The sequence below is a fragment of the Pungitius pungitius genome, chromosome 10, assembly GCF_949316345.1.
Source record: "Pungitius pungitius chromosome 10, fPunPun2.1, whole genome shotgun sequence".
NCBI lineage: Eukaryota > Metazoa > Chordata > Actinopteri > Perciformes > Gasterosteidae > Pungitius > Pungitius pungitius.
Genome location: NC_084909.1, coordinates 7,196,624 through 7,214,043, shown reverse-complemented (window position 1 = coordinate 7,214,043; position 17,420 = coordinate 7,196,624). Strand labels below are relative to the sequence as shown.

At 44.0% G+C, this 17,420-nt stretch overlaps 1 protein-coding gene across 1 annotated transcript; it reads left to right on the top strand.

The window, feature by feature from the left end:
• Positions 1–16,480, top strand: xirp2b (xin actin binding repeat containing 2b). Its single transcript, XM_037489081.2, has 9 exons — positions 1–140; positions 2,146–2,306; positions 2,610–2,738; positions 3,324–3,413; positions 3,533–3,587; positions 3,689–3,777; positions 4,434–13,719; positions 14,722–14,852; positions 14,988–16,480. Exons 3-8 carry the CDS (start codon positions 2,613–2,615, stop codon positions 14,811–14,813), a joined length of 9,738 nt encoding a protein of 3,245 aa, XP_037344978.2. The 5' UTR covers positions 1–140; positions 2,146–2,306; positions 2,610–2,612; the 3' UTR covers positions 14,814–14,852; positions 14,988–16,480.
• Positions 16,481–17,420: the final 940 nt, after the last annotated feature.

Sequence of the window (17,420 nt, the reverse complement as noted above, 5' to 3'; positions counted from 1 at the left end):
TACTGGGGCTGGTCTCCTACACCGACTGGGATTTGCTTTTGGCTTGGAACGACCCTGCGGGTTTGGAGGTGCGGTGGCCTTCAAGTGGGATTTTCACAGGCTGAGCTCGCATCTTTACATTTCAATATCCTCCTTACCTGGTAGGTGATGAGATATCTGAGAGCAAGTGTTAGAGCTTATTGGAATAATTATCCGAGTACACGAGGGATTTGGGCTTTTCAAATTATGATTTAATGATAATGGTTTTGCATGTGAAAAACATGAAAGGCTGGCACTGAATTCTTGGCTGTTCTATAATATCAATTAATGGTGTCCTTCTATTAAGTGCACTTTCATTCAAAATACAGGATACAGAGGCTAATATATATATATATATATATGTATATATATATATACATATATATATATATATATCAATATTAAATGAACTCTTGAGTTTAAGCTTAGGAAAGGATTAGATTTAATTTGCGAATAGATGGAGTTCTGATCCAGTAACTCTAGCTGTTAAGTCGTTGTACTTCATTGTTACCTGTGAAACCATTACATGAGGAATCATGCAGAGTAATTAGAACAAAAGTCACAAACACAAAATGATTAAGTCAATCTGAAAGCCTTAAAGGAAAACTTTGACTTACCAGCTTTCCTCTATATTTCACTAAGAAACACGACCCTTCAAGTTTAAAATAGGCTAGATTTATTTTTGTGAGTTCGTGGCGCCTAGTTTACTTCACTTTCTTGTTATTTGAGCTCTCAGCCCAACCTGACATGTCATTAAATAGCCTCCGGCAGATTTCTTTGCCAACACACTTTTAGTTTCTACCACAATAATTTACTCTCTATAAATCCATCTCCTCAAGACCTTCATTTTAATATGCTGCACTGCAGAATTTTATGCTTAAGTTTCACTGCAAGTCAAGCTTTGAAGTAGAATATGTAAATTACTTTTTAAGAGCTCTGTATGACAAACATACTTTCCATTCCTGGCTAAAATAGATGGTAGGGGACTGCTGGGCTACACATCCAAATATGCCTAGAGAAAGCAGCAACAGTGCAGTACAATAATTTGCAGATATAATATTTCCATAAAATTTTGAGTGCAGCATTAAGGGATAACAATATCAAATGAAATAGTTCATATTCCAGCTCTCTGTAACTCAAAAAACTGAGTAGGAATGTATTTGCTGTTTTTATGCTGTACTTTATTGAGTTTTCAACACTTTGAAAAATGGTATTTGGTGATTAAATCCATCCTGTACTGCCAGAAATGATGACAAAGATGTGAAATATTACTTCCTGTCCACTGTCATTGTTGCTGATATTGAATTGACTTTACACATGGCTTCAATTGCTAATACTCCACATAGCAGACAATTTGTTATGACATTATCCTTTAATTTAACAGATCATCAAAACAGGCTCTATTCACATTTCATCTTTCATTAGCATAAGGTGTGAATACTTGAAATTGACAAAAGTAGACAAAATGATTTTGTCACCAACTGGTCTGATGTGACGTCAAGAGTTGGAATACTTAAACATTGCTCTGAGTATCTTTTCATCAGATTGTAATACGCTGTATGTTAATAGTAATAGTCCTTTGCTTCTGGATGACACAATTCCTGACATATCTTCTAATTATGCCTTAGATGAAAAGGATGATTACAATTAAGCCCTTCATTGACAAAATATGAGTGGTACCAGGGACTTTAGGCAAGTCATCTTAAATGACTATTTCAGGGGGACAATCCCTCAGGTACACTGTTGGAGAAGAATCATTCTGTACTAAACCTTCATTTGTCTATGAATGCTTCCAATTAACGTATGACTCGCCTTTTCTCAAGATAGAGTAACTGCATATATAAATAGAATTATACTTTGTGTACATCATTTGATTGACTAAATGTCAGGAGGCCAGGGTATTTTACTTTATCTTATTAAATTCTATGTTATTCTTATATTGCACCAATTCATCAAGTCAAATTCCTCTATTTGTAACATATATGGCAATAAATTCTGATTCTGATTCTGATTGAGCTGAGGGATATTTAACACAAACCACTAGATGACACTAAAACTGAGACAGTGTTCCTTTAAATATAAGCGAGAAGCGTTTCATTGAAAGTTTATTGGTAATTTTTGCCGTAGCTGCTGGCAGCACAGGTTGAACCAGGGCAGGACTTCCTGAAAGAGGTGTAAACCAGAGGAACCGGATTCACTCCGTGGGCTCAGAGGTCATCCCACTGACCAACTGCGAGGCCGTGGACCAGGCAGCTGTCTCCAAGCAAGCAGACGCCGCCTCCATCGCTGTAGGCTACTTTGCTTTGTGCATGGACATGTGTGGTTTCTGAAACAGAATACAGAGAAGGCCTGCAGACAACATGAAGTATTGTCAGCCGTGTGTTGAGAGAGCTCCCCCAGTTTCTAACCTAAATCTGAATGCATTACGGCATATTATCAGTGTTTTTGTATGTGAGAGGGAAATGTGCACGTAGCATTAGCTGCACCAGGTCCGGCGGTGGTCTGCACTGCCGAATAGTCGTATTAAGCACCAGTTTGATTTCTGGGCATGTGGAAATGGAGGCAGCTAATGATGTTTTCTGCTTCATTAGGTCATGGAGGAGACAGAGGTTTGTTCCCTGCCTGGGGGACTTGCCAGTGTGAGGAAACAATTTGAGACCCGGGAAACTGCAACGTCGCACAATGTAACCCAGATCCATTTCCATCACAGAACCGTGCAGGTACACATGCAGAACATCGTGTGTTCATTCACGAGGCTGAGAGCATGAGATGAGAGTCGTTAAAAGATGGTAACAATTCTTCTGACCTAAGCTTGTTTCCGTCATTTAGCTTTGCAACCGTGTGACTGCATGAAGAGCTTTGCAAGTAAAATACAATATTACCCTGAAAATTAACACTGAGGCTCGTATCAAATCTTACTCCGATGCTCAAGTGTGTGGAATTAAGTCACAGACGTTGCTTGACATTTGGAACAGCTTCCAGGAAACCTTCAGGGTGCTTTAATAACCCAGATGTGAAAGCTCCATTCAGTGGAGAGAAACTTAACAAAGAAGCTGAAAATAATGTTGTTATTTTTATGTTGTAAGTGAACAGCTTGACACATTCTTTGTCATCGTCTTCCTTCTGGATTAGTCATTTCAAACTGCTGTCTAGCATCATCTCTACATGGTGCTCAGTTGCGTGAAGTAAATTCGAGTGAAGTGAATTTGTGAGTGTATGAACAATTTGTTGTTGCAGAGATTTAGCCGCGTGTTTATGCACATGTTTAACACTAAGTGTGACAACCGCTGTCTACATCTTCAAAGGAAATGTCCAACTCTGAGGTGACAACGTCAAGCAGCAGCAGGCAGGTCGTTCAAGGAAGTCAGCAGCAAAGTTTAAAGCAAGAAGCAGCGGTATTTCAACTTTCACTGTTTCTGCACAACGAGAATTTTGTGATAAAAAAAACCCTTTACATTTCATGAAAATGTGTAGTATTTATAAGAAATAATTCAAAAATGATTGAATTATTTAGGTGTCTTACAGTGACAGTAACTTCACATCCAGTTTTGATCATCAAACGGAAACAGGTGGGATGATGTTTGGATACTTTTATTTTCCTTAATCTACGCTGTCACAGCCTGACTAACCTGAGGCCTGCTTATATACTTGTTTCTTTGCTGACTTCTAGAAGAGGAGCTACCCAGGTTCACTACAAAAGAACTGAGGGCTCACTTTGAAAAAACAATAGAAGAGGCTGCTGCACACAAACCAATCAAAGTAAGTAATTCAATTTCACTTGTGCTAAGCAGTACTAAAATATGAAAAGACAGAATATTTAATTTTAGGTAAGTATTAATAAGAGATCAATTTAAGTTGCAATCCTTAAGATTGAGTCCTTGTTGATTTGGCGAAACAGAACACTTCTTGAGACCATTCATTGCGTCTGTTACGGTGACGTCAAATCAAACTTTGTCTTCATAAAGAAATCAGTCAAAAATAGTAATAGGAATCACAATCTCATATACAGTTCGGATGCAGCTTTGCGACAGTGAGCAGGAGACACAGGAATAGTGGACTTTAACAATGACATTTTGATTTAGAGAGGTAATAACAGACTATTAATTTACCAAATTGCTAATGCTTAAAATATTCAATTCATAAATGAGGTCTGACTTCAAGACAATCTTAAGGATGATAACTTCATATTTATTCATTTGTGGCTAAAAAATACTTACAATACAAAAAGCAATTTATTTTGCCAGATTAATCCAGGTATTCTGCTTCATGACATAATTCAGGTTTTATGATGTGAATTCTACAATGTATCAGTAAATGTAGCAATTAGCAAATGTAATATACATTGACCTGTTATGAGTTAATGTGATGGATTTACAATTATTCACCCGCAAATATTATTTTTGATCCTTAAAAAGATTGGACGTGATATCAATCGAGGAAAGTGGTGCTCAAATGTGACACAGAACAACACCGTGACTAGCAATGTGTGTGAAGCATCCGCAAATGAGACAGCTGAAGACACATTGGCTGTGGAGGTGGATTATGACGACTTTCCGCCCCCACCGCCTGAAGATTCTGAGTATCTTCCACCCCCTCCTCCAGACTTACTAGAAATGCCGTCAGACAGCGAAAATACTCCAGCGTGCCAATACTCACCTCAGCCACCGGAGCCGACAAACCTCTCCAAATACCCGCTCAACAAAGAAGCTTACTGCAAGCAGAGGAGCATGTACGAGCTGAAACGCCTTTACAGGCACATTCACCCCGAGGTCCGTAGGAATATAGAAAAGGAGTACTACAGTGAACACACCGAGGCTGAGAACAACCAGTCCGAGAACAAGGAGTTCATGTACGAGGACGATGGCGGCAGTCCCGACGACGTCAACGACGAGGAATACGTGGAGTGGGAGGAGATTCTCCCCGGGGAGGTGCAGGCAATGCGATGGAGGTTTGAAAATAAGCCACTGGACACCATCAAGGATGAAGCTGCCGACGACGACGACGACAACAACAAAATAACTGAACAGGAAATGATTCTTGGAAAAGATGTGAGACGAACAGCTTGGATGTTTGAGACCAAGCCGATGGACGAGCTGACCTCGCACAATGTCAACTCAACGGAATACAAAAAGTTCAACAAATGCGATAAAGGTGACGTCCGTGCTGCGGCATGGTTGTTTGAAACCCAGACGATGCATACTCTCAACAAAATGCATAAGGAGGAGGATTTGACAAAAGAGATTGTGTTCACAGAGGAGGATGGAAACTCCACGATTTATATGATTGACAATAAGTACATGGAAAGCCTTGGCCATACTGAGACCATTGACGAGAGCCACCTGTTGACACTGAGGTCAGTGTTAGAGGAAATTCATGGAGAAGTGAAAACTGTCACGAGTACTTTTGACACTCAGTTTAAATGCATCATCATGGGACAGTCGAGTCAGATGCTGGAGATTAAGTCTGTGCGTAAAATTGAGAGTGAATTGGAGAACTCCATCGCTTCACGTTGGCTCTTCGACACCCAACCCCTGGACACGACAAAAACGGAATCTACATCTTTGAAAGTTGTTTGCAGTCTTTCCATGGAGGACAGCAACAAGGGGGACTGGGGCAGGTGGCTGTTCGAGATAAAGACATTAGATTCTCTCTACGGGTGGGAAAGCTCAAGAATTGAGACGAAAGAAGCGAGCGGAGCGGATGTGCGAAAGCACTGCATGGTGTTTGAAACCCAGCCAATGGATTCTCTGAAGGACGACTCCAACGCGAGACCCCAGTCTGTTGAAGAAATTATCGGGGGCAACGTTAGATCTGCCAGGAACTTTTTTGAAAGCAGCCCTCGGGCAGAGAGGAAAGCCGATCCTGAGGTCGGAAAACTTCAAAAGGCAACAGTGAATGAAGAAATTAAGGGAGATGTGAGACACCAAAAATGGCGCTTTGAGAGTCAACCTCTAGAGCACATCCGAGAGGAGAAGAAAGAAGTTACTCGCACCGTCAATGTTGCGGACGACTTCACACAGGAGGATGGCACCAGCTGTAGGGCAGATGTTCGCAAGAACTGCTGGGCATTCGAGACCAGGCCAATGGACACTTTCAAAGACGATTCAAACACTCAGCTACTGACAAAAGAGGACATTATCGCAGGTAACGTGAGATCAGCCAGACATTATTTTGAAACAGCTCCAGCTGAGGAGTTGAAGGAGCTTTCGGAGGTGGGCAAACTGAAAAGAGCAGTCGCACTTAATGAGGAGAAGGGTGACGTCAGACATCAGAAATGGCGATTTGAAAGCCAACCCCTGGAGCAGATCAGACAGGAGAAGAAAGAAGTCCTCCGAACGATCGACCTGGAAGAAATTGACAGAGTTGACGTCTCGAACTTCAAGCAGATCTTTGAGAGCACAGATTTAAACTGCAGGGATGAATCACAAAAGATTCTAATAGAGGGTGCGACCTCCGGTTCTGTGAAAGCAAATAAAAACCTGTTTGAGTCCACTTCGCTGTACGCCATGCAAGACAGCTCGGGGCACTTCCACGAGGTGAAGACGGTGCGGCGTGAAGAGGTCGTGAAAGGAGATGTGACAACGTGCAAGTGGATGTTTGAAACGCGACCGATTGACCAGTTTGATGGAAGCATTGATCGATACCAAATCATCCAGGGCATATCCAAACAGGAAATAGAGTCCGGTGATGTTAAAACTGCAAAGTGGTTGTTTGAAACACAGCCCCTCGATGCCATTAAGTACTTCAGCAATATTGAAGATGAGGAGGTCACGGGGGAAAAGATAAATCTTGACAACGTGAAGGGTGACGTGAAAACCTGCAAGTGGCTATTTGAGACAAAACCGATGGACGTCCTCTACGAAAGAGTTGAGCTAAAGGGTGAAAATGAATCTGAAGAGATGCAAAAGGGAGATGTCAAAACCAGCACGTGGCTTTTTGAGACACAAGCACTTGATACTATCCACGATGAGACTATTCTGAAAACATGCACTGTCAATCAAGAGGACATTAAAGGAAAGGATGTGAGGACGGCTTGTTTTCTCTTTGAGACGGAGACGCTGGAGGACCTTTCCCGGGAGGAGGAAGGCTCTTTCAAGCGTGTCACTGAGATCGACGTTGCATCTGGAGACGTATCTGGGATGAAGTATATTTTTGAAAATCAAACATCAGATATCATGACTTCTACAACTGAGGAGCTGATGCAAAATCTCAAGAGGGCTCAGACTGAGGACATACAAAGAGGGAACGTAGTGAACTGCAAATGGCTCTTTGAAAACCAGTCAATGGATGCAATGCACAATAGCCAAGAGGAATACACAAGCAGCCGCACAGTGAATGACGTACAGGGAGGAGATGTAGATAAGGCACGTTTCATTTTTGAGACATACTCCTTGGATGAAATTCAGGAGACGGACAAAGAGCTGATGAAAATGCGAAAGATTTTCCGAGAGGACGGTGAAAGAGGCGATGTGAGAAATTACACAATGATGTTTGAAAATCAGCCGCTTTACGCCATTCAGGACAAAGAGGGACTTTACCACGAGGTCACCACTGTCACGAGTGAAGAAGTGACCAGAGGAGACGTGGTGGGAACCCGCTGGAAGTTCGAAACCAAGCCCCTGGACGCCATCAAGGACACTGATGAGGTTTACATCATCAAATCTGTCGCACAACAGGACGTGCAAAAAGGAGACGTCACCTCTGCTAAGTGGAAGTTTGAGACGCAACCGCTCGACAAGATCACAGAGGGAAAGGAAACGCTCGTTAAAACCGTGAATGATATTCAGGGAGGCAATGTCAGGATAAACAAAGATCGCTTTGAATCTGACACAGGGTTGCAGGAATCCGTTCGAACGGTTAATGTGAGTGAAATACAAAAAGGGGATGTCAGGTCTGCGAAGTGGAGATTTGAAACCCAGTCCATTGACAAGATAAGAAGCATGAGCTCTGAAAGTCTGATTGAAACGGTTAAAAAAGAAGAGGTTGAAAGGGGAGATGTTAAACATTCAGTCTGGCTCTTTGAGAAAAATCCCCTTGATCACATTAAAGAGGTAGATGAGGACCAAGGCACAATCATCACACCACCGGAAGCGACTTTCAAATCCGACGTAAAGACCACCGCGTGGTTATTTGAAACCACACCGTTTGATGACTTTAATGAGACAAAAGTGGAGAAGACGGAAATCGTGGGAAAGAGTGTCAAAGGAACTCTGGCGGAACTTTATAGTCAGCAAATGGTGAAGTCAAAGGGAATACTCATTGAAGCTGATGAAATAGGCGACGTTAGAATGGCTAAATACCAGCTGATGAATAAGGAGGCTCCGGAAATCCAACGAGAGGATGTCATCAGGGGAGATCTGCAGACAATTATGATGAACCTGCTGAACAGAGGAGAAAGACAGGAGCGGCAGATAGTCATAGATTCAGACGAGATGGGCAATATCAGTTCGACAGTACATCAGCTATTCAACCAAGAGAGTGAGTGCAGTGTTGAAAAGGAGCAAATACTACGAGGCGACATTCAGGAAGCGATCAACAAACTTTTTGACGAGAGCGGTTCAGCCAAACATGGAATACTCATCCAGGAGGACGAAAAGGGAGACGTGCAGATGACATTGTATTCCCTTCTCAATAAACAAGAGAACGTTAACGTAGACAGAGAGGACATTGTGAGAGGGGATATAAAAAGTGCTCTTCAAAGTCTGTCCAGCTCAGACAACAGTGATCAAGTGATGAAAATAAGGATAGACGAGACGGAAAGGGGAAATGTCAACTTTTACTCCATGTGCATCGAATCTGGAGCTCTGGACTATCTCAAACAGCTCCACGTAGGACCTGATGAAACTCTGCCTGACAGAGCAGAAAAAGAGAAGATCCTCGGAGGCGACATCAAGGGCACCAAACTCATCCTCGGGCGCAATCCAACGCAAGTCGATCGCACGGTGGAGGACGTTGTACCGGGTGATGTTCAGAACCAGGTCAAAGTTTTCATGTCAGAACCAACGCTCTCCTCGGAAAGACTCCAAAAAGAGGAGGTAGTCAAAGGCGATTTGAAAGCTGCTTTAAGCCTGTTGTCCGAATCGGCAAATCAAACGGTCGTAGTGGAGAAAGAGGAGGTGGTGAAAGGCAACATACCGAAAGCCCTGCGCTGCCTGGAGAAGGCTCAAAAGCGACACAAAGAGGTGGAGAAGCCGGATATCGTACGGGGAAATATCAAAGTGGCGCTGAGGTCTCTTGAAAAGTCGTCGACATCTCGAGTTGAAGCCGTTCCCGAGGATTTAGTTCCTGGAGATGTGAGGGCCACACTGAAATCCCTGGAGCTGGCAAAGCAAATGGTGAAGGAAGTCGAAAAGGAGGAAATTGTGAAGGGCGACATTCGCACAACAATGCAAAGTCTGCAGGAGGCCTCCAGTGAGAGGAAGACATGTCAACAGGAAATAGACGTTCAAGGGAACGTCAGAGGAACAATTCAGCTCTTGCTGGAGCCTCCGTCTTCACCAAAGATGGAAAGGAGCCCAAGCCTCGAGCGGGACGTTAAGGGTGACGTGAAGATGTCAATTAAGTCGTTGTATGAGACGCAGGACCAGTCGCAGCTAGAGAAAGAAGAGGTGATAAAGGGTAATGTTAAAGGCACCATTAAATCGCTGTTGGAAACGGCACAGCGTGAATCTCCAAAAGTCAGACATGGATCATACAGAAGAGTTCGAGTCAGGCAGAGCCCTCCAGTTAAAAGTCTAAATGCTGATGCAAAGAGGAACGTGCAAAAGATAAAAACTGCCGATTCAGAGTTATCGAAAGAAAAGCACGTCATCTCTAATGACTCTGAAATTGTTAGAACAATCTCAAGCTCCGAGAAGCAGTCGGCGCAGCAATCAACGACTGTGTTGGAGCATAAAACAATTGTCCAAAATCATGGCATCAAAACACTAAAGACAGAGTTTCGTAATCTAAAGTCGAAGGGGAAGGGAGCGAAAAAAGTTGATAAAACCAAAGTTAAAACCGACGATTACGTCCTGAAACCACAAACGCCAGAGCCCGACCTGCCTCCGCCACCACCACCTGTGACGGACGCTGACCTTCCTCCGCCCCCCAGTGTTGATTCTGACATCGAGTGCCTTCCCCCTCCACCACCGCCGCTAAACAGTGAGCAGGACTTCCTCCCACCTCCACCCTCTCAACAAGAACTGGAGAGCATGCCAACGCAGGCGATTCATCGCTCACCAGCGAAAGCAAAAAAGATGACGGTCAAAAAAGTGAAAGCTCCAGTTTTATGCCCGGTCCCAAAGTTGGAGCCTAAAGTGGAATTTAGCAAAACGGAGCAGGTGGAGCTCACGTCCAAGAAAGTAATAGAAATCAGCCAAAAACAATTAAAAACAACAACACACACAACAAAAACGGTTTCATGTGAAATCCCTCCGCTGCCCGAGTCACCAAAACCGCCGAAGAGAGTTTACACCCCCCCCGTGAAGTTCACCCCTCCGCCCTCTCCTCCGCCCTCCGCGAGAGGGAAAACCACTAAATTTAACACCGCATTGATAAAAGCAGAAGGAAAGTATCGGAAGCTGGTGGAGGACAACACCCCCCCGAGCACTCCAACGCCCACCTACGTACACGACTCAGTCACCGCTGCTCTGGAGATGCTCTCCACCATTGAAACGGAGCAGTCAAGCAGCAATGCATCAGAACACACAAAGGAGAGCGCTGACGAGAAGGCATCGAGAGTTCATTCGGACTCCCTGTCATGTGGCCTAACGAAGCGCGTGGTAGTCCCGGACACCACCCACAGCGACGTCAGCGCCAGCCCTGAGAAAACCTGCACTGAAACATCGGTTGTGTCTTCTGCCAAACAGCAGATCGTCTCCAGTGAGACGTCAGAGGTTATCTCCGTTCTGAAGACCTCATCGGTGTCATCCGTTAAACAACAGATGCATGCGACCACACAGTCGGCTCAATCCGTCGTGGTCCACACTTCGATGACTGATGTCACAACAACTGAAAGCGTGTTGGCTGACAGAAAGAAGGATTTAAAAAATCAGAAAACAAAGCGCTCAAACAAGCTCAATGACAAAAACGAAGCTGTGCAGTGTGATAAAAGCCATGTGGAGAAGAACGAGGGAAAATCAGAATCTGAGAAAAAAGAGAAAAATGCAAAAGAGTCCAGATCCCCACAGCGTGACAACAAAAAGAACTCTGATCTTTCTCCTACCAAAAGCCAAGAGAAGGTCTTCGATCAGCAAATACAAGCAGAAAAGACAGCTGCCAATTCCAATGTAAAAGCAGGCAAACCAAATCAAAAGGGGAAAAAGAGCCACAAGCAAGAAAAGCAGATAGAGATAAAAACGCCCAGTGAGTGCGAGAAACAAAGTGTTTCACAAGACGTCAAGGTGACCGTGAAGGAAGCCGCTGAGGTGAATGTGACCAGTGAACATAAGGAAGTAAAGACAGAGTTTAAACAGGTGATTAAGAAAGTGACTTCCTCTGCTGCTGCTGCCGCCGGCACCGACGGCGTGACGGACAGCCAGCCGCACGCTCCTGCTCCCGCAAAAAAGAAGAAGAAGTCCAAAAAGTCTAAAGGTAAGGAGATTTCCACAGAATCAAAGAGAGACATCGTAGATCCCAGCAAAGCGACATCTGAAAAGTCGCAACAAGCTCAAGAAACAATTACAATTTCCAAAATCAAAAAAAGTACAAATGAAGAGCAGATTGAACTCGACACAGAAGTCGTTATCGCGGAGAGCAAAGACGGGCAGAGTGTCCAGCAACGAAAAGCTGTTCCAACGCCAGGGAAGGGATCTCAAACTAAGAGGAAAGAAGTGACAGCTGTTCGGCAGAGCGAGGAGGATCCGCCGGAAGAAAGTCGGGATGTCCCAATTACAGTGACAGGCCGGTCGGGGCAAAATGAACGGGCGAAGTCCACAGCGGGGAGAACAGAAGCCTCCCAGAAGCAGGAGGCTCACGTGTTAATCTCTCACACCACAGAGACTGAGGCTCTGCTCAATGCGCTTCCACATTGGCTGATGAATCCCGAAAGAAAGTGCGAACTGGAGGAACCTGTGGTGGAAAGTGGCGCTCAAAAAAACAACTCTTGTGTCAGTGAACTATCAGAGGCAGAACGAATGCATCTAAAAACAATAGAGAAGCATGAATTCGAGGCAATACCGGAGAAATTTGTTTGCAGCTTATCCCAAATCAGTATCGGCTCTGCGAAAATTGAGAACCAAACGAAGACGACGACCACCCACGAAAGACGGAGCGAGGAGGCGAGTCAGAGCAAGTGTGTCGACGTCCGGGCTCCGTCGCCGCTGCTGAGGATGCGCTCGCCGTCGCCGACGTCCATCACCATTGAATCCACGCGGAGAGCCGACCCGACCGACAGAGCGACGCCGTCCCCCGCCCCGCCGCAGAAGCCGCTCACGCCTCCCACGCCGCCGCCGCGCAGGTGCGACACCCCGACCTCGCGGCTCACTAGAATCACGCCCTCTCCGACTTTTGACCGGGCGGAAAATTTGGCTCGGCTCAAAGACGCGACCGCCAAACTCTCGCGCGGAGTGACCCCGCCGCCGCGGACGCCGCCGCCCCAACAGATCTCAGAGAGGAGATCGGAGATTGTGGAGTCGCCCGCGTCTTTCCATCGGCAGATCAAAATTGAGCCCCAACCTGTGGAGGCTCCAGAGGCTCTCGCAACAGAACGGGAGGCTCAGTGGGCCGATGTCAATGTGGAGGAAGATCGAGCTGGTGTTTCAGACCGTACGAATGCAAGCGGAACACCAAGCACTTCCCACCCGCCATTTTGTCAGAGTGACCCAGATCTCATTGAAGATTCAGATCTTCCAGAGCCATCATCTGTATCTGTCAGAGAAAAGAGAGAGTTTTTTGAAGAAGCTCAAAAGGCGGAAATTCATAAGACCTATGTGCGAAAAGAGCCCATTGCTATTCCTGAAAGATTAGGGCCAGACGTGGACGACTCAGTGGCAGAAAATAAGAGCCAAGAAGGTGATGAGCTTCCCAAGGCGGACCTGTATGATCCTGCAAACACATTTGAATCATCAGAAGAGGAATTATTTATGAGAAAAGAGCTTATGCCTCTCACAGATTGGTTTCACAATGACGCTGAAAGCAGTGAATTTGACGGAGAGAAAGCAAACATCTTTGAACAAGAAATGCCATCTTTTGACATCCAGGCTATTAAAAATGTTTTTGAACTGGGCGAGCTAAGCTCCTCGCACGGAGAGGAGCAAAGGGATCCGGAGGAGACTGCAGCCGACGCTTCGAAGCGGGAGAGTCCCCAAGAAACAAAGAAAGCATCGCGGCAGAGCAGCCCCCTCCCTCCTCGGGAAACCGAGGCAGATCTTGTGCCAGCAGAACGGGCGGCCTTTTCCGGAACCAAATCGGCCACGGAGCGATTCTGTGACATCGACGAGTTCGGTAACAAGGTCACCGGAATGCTGACAGCTGCGTCCGAGCACGCGGAGAGCGCGCCGACCCAACGGGCCCCTTTTTCCTACGCCGACGCGGTTCGAAAAAAAGCTGCGTCATCGAAGCAAGCGGACACGCTCGACGAGGACGCCACTGAGAAGTTGCTGAGTAATTTCCAGAAAACCTGGACAGAGAGCGAGTCCGTTTTCAAGAGTCTCGGCTACACGATCTCGGAGGAGACGACGTCACAGGTTGTGTCGCGTCAGACGAAGATTGTCTCATCTGGTAAAGGCCTGAAGCATGAAGCGACATAAACGAATAGCATGGACAATGGATGCACGGGATTTATTTGAATAAATTCAGTTTGTGTTGTGCAAGAAAGGCTGTGTTTCTAATCACTGCATTTTATGACTTGTGAAGGCTTTCCGTAGAACAAACAGAGATCAAGGCTAAGAAGCTCCAGCCATGCGAGCAGCTCGGTCAGGCTTAACTTACCACAGCAGTGCTTTGGGCCAAATTAGCATGCTAACATGCCCCGGGTGGCCATGATTACCTGCTGATGTCATTCTCAGTTCAGGGTTTTTCGCATGCTTACACGCACTAATTGGAACTAACCGCGGAGTACAACAGTGGCGGATGGGGACGTCATGACAACCGTGCAAGAGGCAAATTGTAGTTTCACTGACATAATTCATCCTCTGGGGAGCGTGAATGTTTGAACCAAACGTCTCGGTAGTCCTTCCAACAGCAGTCCTTTAAACACAGTTTCAATAACACTTGTTTGGCAGTTCATCCTTGACAGAAGCTACAGCAGTTTTCTGTAACTTTTAACTGAATATCTTGGTCCTCATCAGTTGTTAAAGGATGGTATTTACTATGTATTTATTTGGGGGATCTTCATCCCTTTATGACAACCTATCATGTGATAGCAACTCAACCAGCTCGAAAGCTCTGGAAAAAACAACATATTTTGTGTGCAGAGCATATAATTAGGATGATCAATATAAAATAATTGGTCCAATGGTTCCTAATAAGCACTGCAGCACTTTCGAGAGGCTGTCAATTAGCCGACCACCTTTGCATGCATGCAAGTAGGTCGAAGAGGGAACACAATCAAATGGGCTGATATATTGAACCATAAGAGTCTCATGGCCATTTTGAATGTTTCATTAAAACAAATAAACGTACAGTGTGAGGTACGCTTTTGAATGCATATGTCATGAATTGTATTGCTCTTCACAAATACGATTAACTACAATAATACAATAAGGCCTCTTTTTCAAACAGGTTCGAGTTCCAAAGTCGGAGCTCTGCACAGTATGTCGGAGGAGAGCATATCCGATGGATGCTGTGATAGTGGACAAAAAAAAGTACCATAAATCCTGTTTCTGCTGTGAGCACTGTGGAAATAAATTAAGGTGAATATTGCATTAATTCAAATTGACACAATTGAAAGTTATTAATTTGTACTGCCTCTGTGTTTTATTGACAGTATTGTCATTATTATCAATAATTATCTATTCAAAATGCAAAAAAAATCTTTCCTCTTGCAGCTTAGGGAATTGCGTCTCTCTCCACGGACACTTCTACTGCCTGCACCATTACAAACAACTACTCAAATCCAAAGGGAGCTTCGACAATGGACTTGGGCAGAATCCTCCAGCTGGATGTGGTGGACCCATCCCTTTAGACGAGAAACTTGAATGCAGATATTCCATGAGCAGCCTAAATTCAGTAGACAAAACACACAGCGTTGAAAATAATCTGACAACAATGTGCGATGAAAGCAAATCACACAGGAACAAAATGTCTGTAGTTTGGCCCCCACAGGCCGACCCTCTGAAGAAAGCCTTTAAAATAGAAGATGACATTCAGCTAACCAAACCACAATGGCCCCCTCTTGACAACACTCCCAAATCACCCAAACAACAACACAGAAAGGCTGTTCCAAAAAGTGTGCTTTGAAATAGAATCACTATCCATCAACTCGACAGTTTAGTTAAATAAACCCAAAGAGGATTCTCAAAAGAATGAAACGGCTCGGTAAGATGCTACGAAAACATTGTACCGTGGGTTCCATTAGGGACGTGTTTGGTTGAAGGTCATGCAGTCAACGGATTTAAAAGGAAGAAAGAAAAGTGAGATTATGAAAGGAAAGCGTACGTGTAGATGTGGCATGAAAATAAAAAAGAAGATTGTAATAGTAAGTAGCGAAGAGATGGAAGTGGAGAAAGTGTTGAAGTTTGATGTAGACATGAAGCAGTGTACCTTGAAACGATTATGTCATTTTTTTAATTTTTCATTACTACAGCATTCACACTAATGTAACATTTAGCATTTGAAAATACAAGATGTAATGTAACTTGTGGTTAAAAACGTTAAACACATTATAGCTATTAACAGCATCGCAACAAATTTAAGATCTTGGTCCAATAAAATTGATATTTATCTGTTTGGTTCAATCTACATTTCTAGGTGAAATTAATTCAGAGGTTTATTCACTGTTGAATAAACTGAATGTCTAAACTGTATTTCCACTGCTTTTGAAAGGAGCGCAGTAAAGAATTCATATATTTTCCAATTTGGGCCTGTTTTTTCATCCCCTTTGTTTTACTTCAAAAGTATTGTTTGATTGTAAAATGCATGCAATTCTTTTGCTACTGTATGCCGGTTAATGGAAATGATTTCAGTCGGTTGACTCTTGTCTTATTGTATTGTGTCAGGTGTCTTATCTTTCAACATAGCAACATTTTGCATTTGCCTGTTTTCTGCACCTGGTGTGCGGACTACTAAAAGCATCTTGGAATTATGTTATTTAAAGTATCGAAAGTATATAATGTTGACAAGTGAATTGGTGATAATCATGTTTGTTTTGGAAATTTGTATCCTATTTTGAACAACCAATATTTTGCAATGAAGAATTGTATTTTTTAGATTAGTCGTATCTTTCTTTGTACAAGAAAATTCCTGATTCCGTCGTGCTGTCAGGCTGGTTCACTTACTTAATTGCTGATCTGAGGGCAATAAAACAATGAATTTCACGGTTCCATTTGGCTCTTTCAAAGTTTGTTACCCTGCCATCAAAGATACCGTCACAGTGAACAGGTGTGTGTATCAGCAAGAAGACAGGAGCAGGTCATCAGATTCCTTTCACGCAGTTAGTATAATCTTGTTAAGAAGCTGTCGCCACCCTGGAGGGCATTTTCAAGCTCGAACTGCAGGTGTGCTCAATGCTCATACACCAGACTAGGGAACCATTTCCTCGGAATCTTTGAAACTTAACATTTTAAAACGACACAGATGAGGCGGAGCTCAAACACTTGTGATAGGGCGGCGGAGGATGTGTTCTTATTGCATTTTGCAGCCAGTTCTAAAAGAAAGCTCATGGCCAAATGTGGTTGCTAATCCTCTTACAGCTTATCAATGTGTTCAGCATACCGTTGGCTCACTTGAAACCACCTACAGCTGCAAGAGTATTGATACATCCTTTTTAATTTATGCTAGGATTACGCCATAAAATGTGAAAAGGTATATTTCTTAGGCCGGTTCAGATAAAAAGGTTATTGTACTGTTTATAATTTGCATGCAAATAGAATTGTGCATACTGACTATTGCACAATACCGACGGTACACATGGTGCCAAGATACTGTATGCTCTCCAATTGTAACAAGTTAATATATTATATATAATATCATTTTTAATCTTTGAAGTTGCATACTTTGCATACATGTTTTAATTGCTATGTCGGCCGTCTAAAAAGGAAACTTACTTAGCTCTGTAAACCCCTTCACATACACAGTGATATACACACTGCTTCGGCTCCTTCATTCCGGGTGTGCGCGCATGACGTCACAGCCGGACAGCACGAGGGCTGGACGACAGAAACACTTTGCACGAGTTGACGGTTGGATTCTCTCACAGCGTCAATCTACCTTGCTGCTCTCCGCCCGCGCGCGCCCCTCGCGCTCTCCCGGGTTAGCGGATT

Bases quoted from the DNA above. Each gene is read 5' to 3' on its own strand.
- xirp2b (XM_037489081.2), top strand. From the start codon at position 2,613: ATGGAGGAGACAGAGGTTTGTTCCCTGCCTGGGGGACTTGCCAGTGTG. The intron at 3,588-3,688 runs GTGGGATGATGT...GCTGACTTCTAG, and splicing joins TGATCATCAAACGGAAACAG to AAGAGGAGCTACCCAGGTTC. The intron at 3,778-4,433 runs GTAAGTAATTCA...ATCCTTAAAAAG, and splicing joins CTGCACACAAACCAATCAAA to ATTGGACGTGATATCAATCG.